At 38.2% G+C, this 13100-nt stretch overlaps 2 protein-coding genes across 3 annotated transcripts in view; one reads left to right on the top strand and one right to left on the bottom strand.

The window, feature by feature from the left end:
- LOC139756545 (ras-related protein Rab-24-like) overlaps positions 1 to 13100 on the bottom strand; it is a 369051-nt gene that overhangs the window by 339223 nt on the left and 16728 nt on the right. The window lies entirely within an intron of this gene.
- The window catches only part of LOC139756544 (sodium-dependent phosphate transport protein 2B-like), a 56133-nt gene that overhangs the window by 32361 nt on the left and 10672 nt on the right, over positions 1 to 13100 (top strand). The window contains exon 4 of the mRNA XM_071676108.1: positions 11031 to 11159. Within this exon, the coding sequence (XP_071532209.1) occupies positions 11031 to 11159 (129 nt within the window). The remainder of the gene's footprint in view (positions 1 to 11030; positions 11160 to 13100) is intronic.

Here is a 13100-nt window from a genome sequence, read left to right on the forward strand (position 1 = left end):
TGTGTGTGTGTGTGTGTGTGTGTGTGTGTGTGTGTGTGCGTGTGTGTGTGTGTGATGTACTTCGAAGTTCAATAGTAAATCCAATCCGCTATGCTAATGGGTGAAGGCTGACTGGAAATATGGTTAGTGTCCTACGGGGTTGAGCCCATGGTGAAAGTGAGTTGAGTGAGCTACATAAATGTTTGGTAATGTGATGCACGTGTCCTGTGGTGTGTTATGTTCACACAGTCCACGTGTATTGTGGACTTGGGTCCACAATACATGCAACACAAGCCAACACCACTTTGGACCCATAATCACGCTAAACATACCACTACACCACTCAGGACCACACTACATCCCTGGTCATAATAGTTTCATGATGACGACAATTCGTAAAACTAGCAGTGAAGATATGGTACGCAGATGATCGCCTCAATTACCGAAGACCGACTTACGAACGGATCAACTGTTAGTCTCTGTCGTTGCATCGCAAGATAAAGCCGAGATGACGTTGTTCTTTGATACAAAGCTGAAGTGCTGCTGATCACTGTCTAGGCGTCACCATTTTCTATTCGTTTAACTCATCTGACATCATTCCATGACACACTGACAAATCGAAATTAAACCTGGCAAAAACTGGCGAGTTCACTCACATTTAAGGAGTTGGAGTTTATCCTGGGATATGACCAAAGTGGCTGGCGGTTCCCGGATATGTGCATCCCGACTCCCCCCAAAAAACCTAGTCCACTCTCTCTTTCCCCATACACCACCTTGCTCCATCGTAGTGACTGCAAGCAGCTGAACAACATCTCCGACGAACGTGCGCAGATGGGATTCTCATTTAACACCAGCCACTCCCATAAACCTCTCACCCACTCACAACAGTTGGTTTCTCCACGTCTATGTTTACTTACACGACCTGATTCACCTCACCAATCCCTCGCCTCAGACTTGCAAGCCATAAGGAGCGTGCACACCTAAGCAAGATTTGACCTCAAGCACGAAAATAACATTTTAAGCTAATACAGCACAGACCTTCCACTGAGGTGAGATCTTCCTTTTGAAAAAATGATGAATAACTAAACAACCAATGAGACGGCATACTGTCCCGTATCCGGTTTCAGACACCAGTTAATGATACATGCTCCTATATGGTTTCATAATGCCCTACAGTGATATGGGAAATATGTTAAACTACTGATTACAGTAAATACGGTTAGAAATATATTCCATTTTTCTTTACGTTAATACGTACAACGGCAAGGATGGAAGCTCATCATTTTTCCTTATAGTTACGATGACTACTAAAGCTCCGGGTAACATAGTGTAACTTGCTCTATAACCTCTATATTCTATATTTGTCTCAGGTTTACAAGGCTTATTTCTTTCATACAGATCAAAAAGTTTCTTTACACACGCACTCTAAAGACAACTTTGTTAGTACATATGATACAATGGTGTAGCTAAAGACATGCATAACCAAGGCAGGAGTCAATATGTGAGTGTAGTACACATAATGGTGTGTGTGTGTGTGTGTGTGTGAGTGTGTGTGTGTGTCCGCCCTCCCCCTGGCATCCATTATCTTTCGTGTAGCATCACTGGTTCCAACACGGATTCTGAGGCCACGACATCTACCGGAGACGTCCCGGATACCCTGGCTGGACACACTCGCCGCCGCTACACCCGGTGGTACCCGGATACCCTCACTAACCATAGTTACCACACGCACTCCCGCCACATCTGACACTCTACAATGCCGGGAAATGTACTGCATCTAACATTACCCTCAATACTGCTATTAATTTCAGCATCGTCATTACCACTACTATAATAATTGTCACAAGTAAGACGACCAATACTTTAGACGCAATTCCTTCTTCAAACTCGCTAGTGCTACTATCGTTCTACTACACTTCACCATTACTTTCACCACCACCAACACCATTACCACTACAGCTCTCAACATAACCAACCAGCAACACTAACCATGCCTATCACTAGTACCACTATCTTACTGGAACGTAGTAATGCCATTCACATTACTACAATAAATGTCATTAGCATACAACTACGAGCTATTACCCTCCAAACTGCCAGTTTAACGTCACTGCACTGGACCAGGAATAGAGGGAAGGCCCCCTAGATGTCAAGGGTCAGGGATGTCCCTGGAGAAGATTTCTATAAGAAAGATGAGCCTGTGACTTCTCCTCCAGGAAGTGTGACGTTACGGCTGGTTGACTGCTGACCTTTATAACCACATAGTGGTGGATCACTTTACTGTGACCATCAAATGTCTGTCTGGGTTAAATAGCCCAGGGTGTTTCACTACAATACACAGTGACTCACGAACAGCTTCAAGACTGTATCATAAGTTAAGTTAAACATACGTGCCCAGCCCGTGGTGGTCAGTGTTCCGGGTGGCGAGGCTTACCGCACACGCCGCCTCTCAGGATACACAGGAACCGGTGTAGGTCAGAGATCAGCTACGTTCCTGGGAACGGGCCCCACCTGAGCCGTAGACAATCATTACAGTGCACACTTGCCTTACATGACGTGGTCACAAACTCCCACAATCCTCACGTCACACAACTGAATTTCATGGAACTTATTTCTTGTTCGCGTGGCCGACGTCACTGTAAAGCTGTAGTCATGTACACGACAACTTGTATCTTTTTTTTTCAACAATATATATATATATATATATATATATATATATATATATATATATATATATATATATATATATATATATATATATATATATATATATATTTTTTTTTTTTTTTTTTTTTTTTTATACTTTGTCGCTGTCTCCCGCGTTTGCGAGGTAGCGCAAGGAAACAGACGAAAGAAATGGCCCAACCCCCCCCCCCCATACACATGTACATACACACGTCCACACACGCAAATATACATACCTACACAGCTTTCCATGGTTTACCCCAGACGCTTCACATGCCTTGATTCAATCCACTGACAGCACGTCAAACCCTGTATACCACATCGCTCCAATTCACTCTATTCCTTGCCCTCCTTTCACCCTCCTGCATGTTCAGGCCCCGATCACACAAAATCTTTTTCACTCCATCTTTCCACCTCCAATTTGGTCATATACAAATATATTACATAATGCCCTCCAACAGCTAGAACTCGAACGCCAGACCTTTGCGTGGTAGTCGAGATCGCTAAAAGTGCGCGTTCATATGCACTATATTCATGTGTGTCTGTATATATATCACATTCATGAGAACTATTTAATAAGTCGACTTATTACGTCCGTGTTACTCACTGACCACCAAGTCCACTTAACAGCTTACCTGGAGGCAGGTAATTCATGTGTAACAGCAGCCTAGCTCAGAATGTAACATGACCACGTTAACCACTGGTAGCTACGTCCACCACGACCTTGTGACTCTCACGTTTATTCTTACATTAACCCAAGAAGGAACAGTTGTGACGATGATCACCTCACCTTCCTCGGCATCTTAAACATCAACGCCTATTTTGATTATTTCTATTTCCTTGGCATTCATTACATATGAGAGAGACTAACATTGTTTTCTAACCACAAAACAAATAGTGGCCCTCGTATCTATTCATTCAGAACCGTAATCACGTACAAAATGTTCACAGGAGGATGTTGCCACGAGGAATGTCTTAACAAGACAAGAAATCTGAAGGCTAGGGGGGGATTCCTCTCGCTCAGCAAAAAATATGTCGGGAAAATGGATAAAAGTGCACGGAAGATTACCCAAGGCCGTACCTGACAGCCAGCCACCGGCTGAACCTTTCTCAGGCCATTCCCGTGCGTCCCCAGGATGCATGTTTTGGTTTCCAGGGGCGGTCTTAATTGAACCCTTTGTTGTATAGGGATACTGGCGGCAAGGCGTAGAACCAGGATGTAGCTTACTTAGGACAGGGCTCGACATTGAGGGAGGGTGAGTTTTTCTACCGCGGGACTTGGAGAGTCGTGTACACCACTTGATGTCTTCCGGATCATCCCCTTGCTTGTGGGGGATACCCTATGTGACCATCGCCTGGGAGTATTGTACTAGCTCACTTGTTTTTGTGAAAAGACTTTTTTCCATCATGCTCTGGCCTTCCCCTCGTGTCAGAAACGAGCTGTTAGCAGTGGGCGATGTTCCTTTGTACAATCTGCCTCTTCTGTAGAGGGTTTTACCTGACATCGCCATGTTTCCTTCTCACACCATTATAATTCTTCTTTTTAGTTCCTAGCGTATCATTTTTGCTATCAAAGTCCACTCCTTTCTAACATTCTTATCACATCGAGTGGTACTGCTTTATCATATCCATCGATCCCTTTTTGCCTGTCTTTGTCTTTGCACTGTGTGTTTATGAAGCTTTTATATCATCTTATCCTTTCTCCAACTGTTCTCTTTTGTCTCCTTTTACCATGATTGATCTACTTTGCTTCTTTACATACTATTATTTCATTATGCTGTTTCCTTTCATGATCTTCCAACATTAGTTTGTCATATTCAACTTTCACTGTAATTTGATTTATTTGCTCGTTATTTGTTTTCCTATTCTTTCTATCTTATATTGCCTTTACCTCACAATGTATACTTTTTGTTACTGTTCCTATTATCTAGCTGTACCTCACGATTCCTGGCATTTCCTTCACCCATGATTATGCTCTTAATACTCACCCACTCATGGTTCATGTTCCTCCTCAATATCAAGCCTCCGAAACTTAACATCCATCATGATGATGATATTCCCTGCCTTCCTTCTTCCTGCTCCTCTTTGGATTTCATAAGGCAGAAGGTACCTCTCGCTTAGGTGATAAAATCTAGGCCAGGGTAAATATGACTACTTTTAAACTCGTTGCGTATCAGGCTCTGCTTAGTTGCATGTGTTTAAGCAGCTTCACTACATCACGATGAAACTGCGAACAATGACACGGATCGTACATCATCTGCTCTGAATCTTACTGTGGACGATTATTCGTATCCTACCCATTGCACTAACCCTATGCGTAAACATGGTGTCCACAGATGTTCAAATTGCCCCTACACACGTGCGTGTGCGTGGTTTATTATTTGTATGTTACAGGAAAAGAAATCAAAACTAATGCTGCCCAGTCTCTCTTAATCTTATATACACGTGCCCTATCTTTACTCACATGTATATAAACATACACACTCCAGCCTAAGTAAGGTAAACATTTATCAACCAGCCCTGAGGGGAGGATGAAGAACTGGGACCGACTGTGGACTGATTGCCATGCACTATATTCAAATCCATGCGGGTTTGTGCCGACTCATGGTTAGTAACGCTGTGTGTGTGTGTGTGTGTGTGTGTGTGTGTGTGTGTGTGTGTGTGTTACCGTTTTCTTGTTCTTAGAAACTGGTCCTGGGGTAAATATAAAAATTAATACATTTACATATGCATTTATTCATATTCACACCATGGACCATCATCCTGGGGCTCCTGTAGCCTATGCTGCGCTACACTCAGTAGCAGGGACAGAAAAAAGATCTTTCATGAGACGACACCCTTTCGTCAACTGACACCAGCCTCGCCAAAGTAACTTTATGGCATACCCTCAAGCAGGTAGACCAGCAGCATACATGTACACCTATATTTCAATGGATCTCCCACATTGCTTAAGAAGCTGGTGGGAGTTCAATAATGACCAAATGCCCTGCATACTCTGCACACACACGCACACATCACAAACGTTCATGACATACGATCACGAATGGTGCACATGACCAGCTTCGCAGGTGTTGAAGGAGCCTTGTACAGATGAAAGGGACTCCTGGAGCGGGAAGTAGGTGCTTATGAACACAACCTTCCATTGGAAGAATACATAATTTCATACTCCAAGGGGAAATACAGTCAGCTGTGATGAACACTAGTAAGCACAACGATGTTCTATAAAATGAAAAATAATTGCGAAATCAAATTGACCATCGGTTTGAGCAAAAGGAACACCGAGTTTTATCAAGTGAGCATCTGTTCATTGCCCTTGTGGAAGAGAGGCCACAATGACAAGGAAATCTTGTGGATGCAAGGGATTCAGCGTGTTTCAGTCACAAAGAACGATTCAACCTTGTGTTTCCGAATACAACCAATAATTGCTCAAGATCTGGGTCAAAACACAATGGCCATCCAGATAATAAATTACCAAAGGATCAAGGGCATAAGACAGTGGCCACCAAGGTATTAAATTACCATGATTACATCCTTTCTATCATGTAATAAAATAACAATCACATCTCAATATGTACTTTAAGTAGTCATAAATCACTAGAGGTAAAATAACAAAAATCCCATCTTTTACCTATTTTTCTTTAATTTCTGTTGCAACCTGCCAATTCATACAATAATCACTAAAGACTTTATAGGTGTGATACTTCATTTATGAACAAAAGGGTTAAATTGATGAATTTTTCCTAAACTAGTCGTCAGACTGTTTGTGTAAGAGTATATCATTGGAGACTTGATACGTGCTATCATTCATTAGCTTAGAGTAAATTACTGGGGACTTGATATTTATTATCATTCATTAACTTCAACTCACATTTTCCCATACTGGATTGTCTAACTAGTTTTGGCTTTCATGCACTCCACCTTGTCATTTTCAATACAAATTGTGCAAACTATCATCAATGAAAGTTTTAAATAAAAATTCACGATATAAATTAGTGCAGTACCATCTTAAACATTACCTGCAAGAGAATACTTCACATAAAAATAGTCTACTGCTTATGATTTACTTTAGAATCTCCCAAAAGAGAAATTGATATAATCATTAGCTCCGATTACAATATAATGGGAAGGATCAGGTACATACGGTGTCTGAAATCACTCATACACTTCATAAAAAAGTTTATATTACTTCAATAACATGCAAAACAGTATTTTAAGTAAAAACACCCTACCAATCTACCATGCACTGCTTCAGATATAGAAGAGAGAAATTTTGACAAACATCATAACTGTAAATTTAAAATTTTTCTTTTTAATAAATATCCAATTGTTCTACTATATACGTATATAACATGAAGGTACGTGAAATCATTACCCTCTAAATTTGTCAAATATTCAGTTTCATAATAGTTTCCTAATCAATTCATCAACACGCAATACTATTCTCAAAATTTTAAAGTGTGGTTTATTACTAATGTACCGGTAAAAACTTTTCTTATTATAAGCTACCGTATATACTAGTGTACAGTTTGAGTTTAAAAAACTAATTTTAGGAAAAAAAAAAAGGAGGGTGGGGGAGGTCGACCTATAAACGGGTAATAGTTTCGTTAGGTTAAAATCCGTGCATGATGGGAAAGGTTAAGAGGTGGATTATGAACCTATGAAATTCAATAACACTGTCATCAAGTTCTTGTGGAAGATGCTGTGATATTTTCGTTTTCCTCAGTAGAAAAGCATTTCTTTTCATAAATCTTGTGTACCAACATAGCTCGCCTTAAAATCGGTGGTATCATTTCCTTGCTAGTCTCAAAGCAAAAATTCGAATTGATCCTCGGGAAACAAAATATCCATTCTGTTGGTTTTCACTGACATACTTTGCCACTTCAGCTTCCAACTGTTGCCTCTTGCTACACTTTCCTCTGTTAGTACATTTGTTTTTCGGCATATGCAAGTTGAGAAGAGAGCTTTCTCCAGTCTCTTTTTTTTTTTTTCGGATACCTTAAATTCCCTTGCTGCAGCACATTTGTTAATCTGTTCTGCATATCTAATTACTAGGACCATAAACTTTGTTGTGAACTTGTTCCTTCTTGAATCCATATGAAGGGAATATGGGTCAAGTACGTTTCCACTATAACAAGACATAATTTGAAATAGCTATTACACGTAGGTCACTTGTGACGATGCGAGTCAGGTCATATACACACTGTTGCCAGTTTCTACATTTTCCGTTTAAAACTTTAAGTTACCAATTATTTCTTTTCCTAAGTTATCTTAACAATACAGTAAGCAAACCAGTTTACTATAGCACGAAATACTGTGCAAACCTTACAGAAAAAAAAATGGAGGCACTAAAAATGTAAAAAGAAATTGCTGTCTGACTTGAAACAACTGATAGGGTAATCTGGTTTTAATGGTATCCTGCTAGAAATGAAATTTATACGTGTCTCGATTTGTTTGATGTCTTATGCATCTCTAAAACGAATACTTGTAAATCAAAAGTACCGTAACATTGTATTATATACAAATTTGTCATATTTCTGGATAATAAAATGCAAGACAATAAGGGTACAAACAATTTCAACACACAGTAATATCAAAGGCTGTTTAGGAAGGGCCGATGCAAAGGCATAGCCCCCGCGATCAGTGATAAACCGTATCAGCTAAACGACACGTGTTTTTCTAACCTTTTTCAGTTAAAAATTGTTACATCACAAGTATATTTTACCTTAACTGTGACTGAATTAATGTATTCTCAGAAATAGTAGTTTTGCTGAAACGTGATGTATTTTAAGATAAAATATGATATACATGAAAACAAAAGACTTTACCAAACCCTTGGATGTTCAAGAGATGTTACTTGTTTTTTAAAGTTTTCGGTTAAAACAGTTATATTAAAATGCTTTTCTACTAATAGTGTTCGATATAATACATTCACGGAAATGTAATATTTTTGCTGATATGACGTAAGTATTACAGAGGAAAATAGGATAAAATCATGAAAAAATCGATTTTCGCTTTTTGTTCAAAAGATGTTAACGTAATCGCTTTTCGAATGATTTTCAATAACTTGTAGAGTGTATTACAATGATATTCTGTCCTCATTGACTTCAATAAATACTCGATTGGAAATATAAAAATTTTGCTGAAACTATCCGCGCTTTATTGAAAGTGCCGTAATGATCAATGATAAACAATTTGCCTTCGGCGGTTGGTGTTTCAGGCTCAGCGAACCTGTTTATTAGACGTAGATTGTCTTTTAGTGATTTTCGGGAATGATTTTATATACCATAAAATATGGTGCTTTATTACCCTGATTTGTTGTTCCATTACCCTAAAAAACTTGGTCGACCTATGATTTCTTGGCCAAAAATCAAAGGTCGACCTATACACGAGGTAGAATTATAAACGAGTATATACTGTATGTTCATTACAGTAATTTACAATACTTGCCTTTATGAAATATAACACTGGCTATAACTGGAATCATAAATTAACTTTCCTGTGAAATTTCGCATGTAGTCTAAGCACTAAAGTTTAAAGAAATGTTTCTTATTTTGCTTTATAATATAAAGCTCTATTGTTATGTGAAAAATCTTTTGGGGTATCATTGACGTAATCTACAACACAATGGCTACTTTTGAAAGTTGAGGCTGGTCTATAATGTATTTTTGAAATGAAATTTTGTTACATGATAAATTCTCTTCATTATCACTGCAATACCAAAACTACATTTCGAGAAACAACTGTACTTTGATATTTCAATTTTCAATAGACACTGGCAATCTAAAATAATTTCATCAAAAGTTAGTTTTATCTATGACTAATCTGAAACCTAAAAAAAAAACACAGAGTACTGTATAATCAGATTATGTTGGCACAACAAAATACTACTTTTCATTACCAAAAATAATCATACATGTAATGTCTAAAAGGCATCTTAGCTTTAACTTCTAAGGATCTTATCATTTACTTATCTTGAGTCATCATATCTATGTGAGGTTTACCCGGTTTACCCATAGTTATATTTTAATGTTCTATCTACAGTATACTTAGAATTTCTTAAAAATAATGCCATAAGTAACTGTGTTTCATCCTTTCATAAAGATTTTAAATACAAAATTCCTTAACACTGAAGTACTCAACAAGACTGCCCTATGATCAATACAATTCTGACTAAAAATTAAGGTTTTAGTGATGAGTAATTAAAGTTTTAGAAAGCTGCTGAAGAGTAACTTTTCCTCCTTTATAATATTTTTTCAATCATGCTGGATACTTCATAACTGAACTAGACAAGTAACGGCTTCCAAACCACCAAAAAAGACTAACTTGGAACATAAAGATACACTTTTCATGAGAAGTAAAATCTATCATACCTTAAAATCCTTAATACTTCTGCTAACCCTTATGCAGGACTTTGTTTTCCAATGCTTTGTGCTGTGTGGTTTATGCAGTAAATGTATTGCGATCGCCTCTTCTGCTTAAAATATGGACTGGGTTTAAAAGGGACATAAAATACTACTGTAATGTTTTATACCAGGCCATCAAAATAATTCATTTCCATTTTGTTTTTCTTTCCTCCTCTCTTAACTGTCTTCTTTATGCCTAATTGTGTTCCCCTTACTGATATCACTTTTTTTCACTTATGGGAGCTATCTCTTAACCACCTCACCATATTTCCTTCACTCAATCATACGTGGCAAGAAGACAAAATGTCCTAGGAGCCTGTTTCCTTCCATGTTGCAAATACAAAGCCTTGGACATCCAATGATGCTCCTCTTGAAAGACCTTGCAGATCCTCTGGCCTTCAAATCGAGATTTGTTTATTCATTTATATTATCATAATGAGAAATGGCCACTTAATTATCCAATAGGAGTTTTGATAATTCTAATGTGCTGCTGAATAATTCATATGATGACTCATGACTATTCTTGAGATTTTCATTTCCAAAATCTAATTCATGAGACCAGGCAGCACTGATCAGCTCTACTATGAATTAATCTATGGGTTGCTCTCTGTCTCTACATATAATCTCTCATTACATTACTATCATCACTAAGAACTTTTAGTGAATTTGAATCACACCTTTTACTACATATTTCATGGGAAGTGAAAGTGAAAAGTATGATGCTTTGGTGAACGCTATGATCTTCAAGCATATTAGATCACATCAGCACCAGTTTCTGTTAGGGGCTTTGGATAACCTTGACCTCAGAAAGTTTGAAAATACAAGAGAATCTCATTAGCCTGCTATGGCAAGACAGACCTAGTAAATATGATATTACTGAGTCTGCTATGGCAAGACAGATCAAGTAAATATGATGTTAGTGAGAGAGTGTAAGTATACTAATTTTGTTGTTGCTACTTTCAGGTGATGTGCTGAACAATGAATATGTCAAGAACCCCATTGTTGGCCTCATGATTGGCATCCTTGTAACTGTTCTAGTGCAGTCATCCTCCACTTCTACATCCATCATTGTCTCCATGGTCTCTGCAGAAAGTAAGTCACCTCTATCTCCTCTCTTTCTCTCTATTCTTTTACATGTACGTCTATCCTCCTCAATTCTCTTACTTTTACAGCCTTCTGCTTCATGACAGGAATTCAGTCTCATGTTCATATTGTCCCTTTTGCAGCCACCTGGCCCAAGGGTCTGATTTTTTTTTTTTTTTAATCTTCTCAAAAACAACCTTTTTCATAATTTATTTCTCTTAAAACATAATTGCTCCTCCTGTATTAGCAAGGCAGCATCAAGAAAAAACGTGCAATAGGTTTCCCTACTCACATGCACTCTTTATATTCTTAAAGAAACTAAATCCACTGCAGACTCTATTTATCACAAATACATGTCAAAAGGCTAAGGGAACTAAGTTGTGCCTTGAGGTAAACATTACAGCAGTTTAACCATGCATCAAAAATGCACTGTAAGGTAAAAAACTGGAAAATATTTTGGACATGAAAATTCTAAATGGTTTCTAAATTCAAGCAAAATTATAAAAAACACTTCATCAAGCAAACAGACTCAGAAAATTATTTAAAGCTGACAATCTAAGATGATACAAGTAAGTTCTGAAGGATCTAAACTCACTAAAGATGCATGACTCATAATATCATATCTGTACTTAATGAATGTGCAGATACACTCAACAGTGTATATAAATCTCTGAAGAAAAAAAGCAAAAATTAAGCCTGTTCTTAAGGAATGCAATGGGGAAATCATGGTAAACAACAAACCAATAACATTAACAGTCTGTACTGCAATGTTAAAAATAATGGATGTATACTTGTACAGAAGAAACTACTTATGAGAGGCAGCACAGGTTTCGAAAAGTTAGGCAAGGCAAATCCTGCCATGTGGGAAGGAAATCCTGGCATACAAAAGGGGTTTCTTTCTTAAAACTGAACATTCCTACAGCAGAAGGGAAAAGAAGACATTACAAGTGTCTTTCGAACTGGATTAAATTAATGAGATGCCCTGTAAAGACTGCTGCCTTAACTATCTTTCCATATACAGGTTGTACCTCGTTAATCTGGCAACCTTGGGACCTGGCCATTGCTGTACCACAGAAAAAGCCAGAAAACAGAAATGACCCCTTTAAAGGCCCTCAGGTGAACTGTCTTACCAATTACCATCAACTTGGTTTTGTGTGTTGTTGCAGCACTGCTGCAGCCATGAATTATTACCCTGTCTTTGGCACCTTTACCCCCAGATGGAGACTCCTCAACATCTTGAGCATGGGTTTTTCGTAGTATCTTACGCCACTATAGGGCAGATTCATCAGCATAATACACTTGTTTTGGGGCTATAAGAAATCAATAGAACTGTTAATTAGCTCGGTTGCAATGTAAACAGATTTTAGCATTTTAGCGCTACTAACAATGCCATCCAGGTGGCAGATCCACATACTAATGGTGACAGATTCAAAACATGCAGGACCACAGAGTGCCAGATTAGAGAGGTGCAACTTGTATGGATATATATAAATCTATACAGATATTCATATACATTTTCATTTCTTTTCCCAATACACATTCACCATTTAACACGTTAGCGAAGTTGCGTTAAGAACAGATGACCGAGCCTTGGAGGGAAAAATCCTCACTTGGCCCCCTCCTCTGTTCCTTCTTTGGAACAAGTGAAACAGGAGGGGAGGATTTCTAGCCCCCAGCTCCCAGGTCTTTTAGTCACCTTCTATGACATGCAGGAATACATGAGCAGTATTCTTTCTCCCTATGTACATGTGTATATATGTATATGTCTGTGAATGTATATGTACGTATATGTGTGTGTATGGGCATATATATATATATATATATATATATATATATATATATATATATATATATATATATATATATATATATTTTGCTTTGTCGCTGTCTCCCACGTCAGCGAGGTAGAGCAAGGAAACAGACGAAAGAATGGCCCAACCCACCCCATAC

This window comes from Panulirus ornatus, chromosome 22 (assembly GCF_036320965.1).
Source record: "Panulirus ornatus isolate Po-2019 chromosome 22, ASM3632096v1, whole genome shotgun sequence".
In the NCBI taxonomy this organism is placed as follows: domain Eukaryota; kingdom Metazoa; phylum Arthropoda; class Malacostraca; order Decapoda; family Palinuridae; genus Panulirus; species Panulirus ornatus.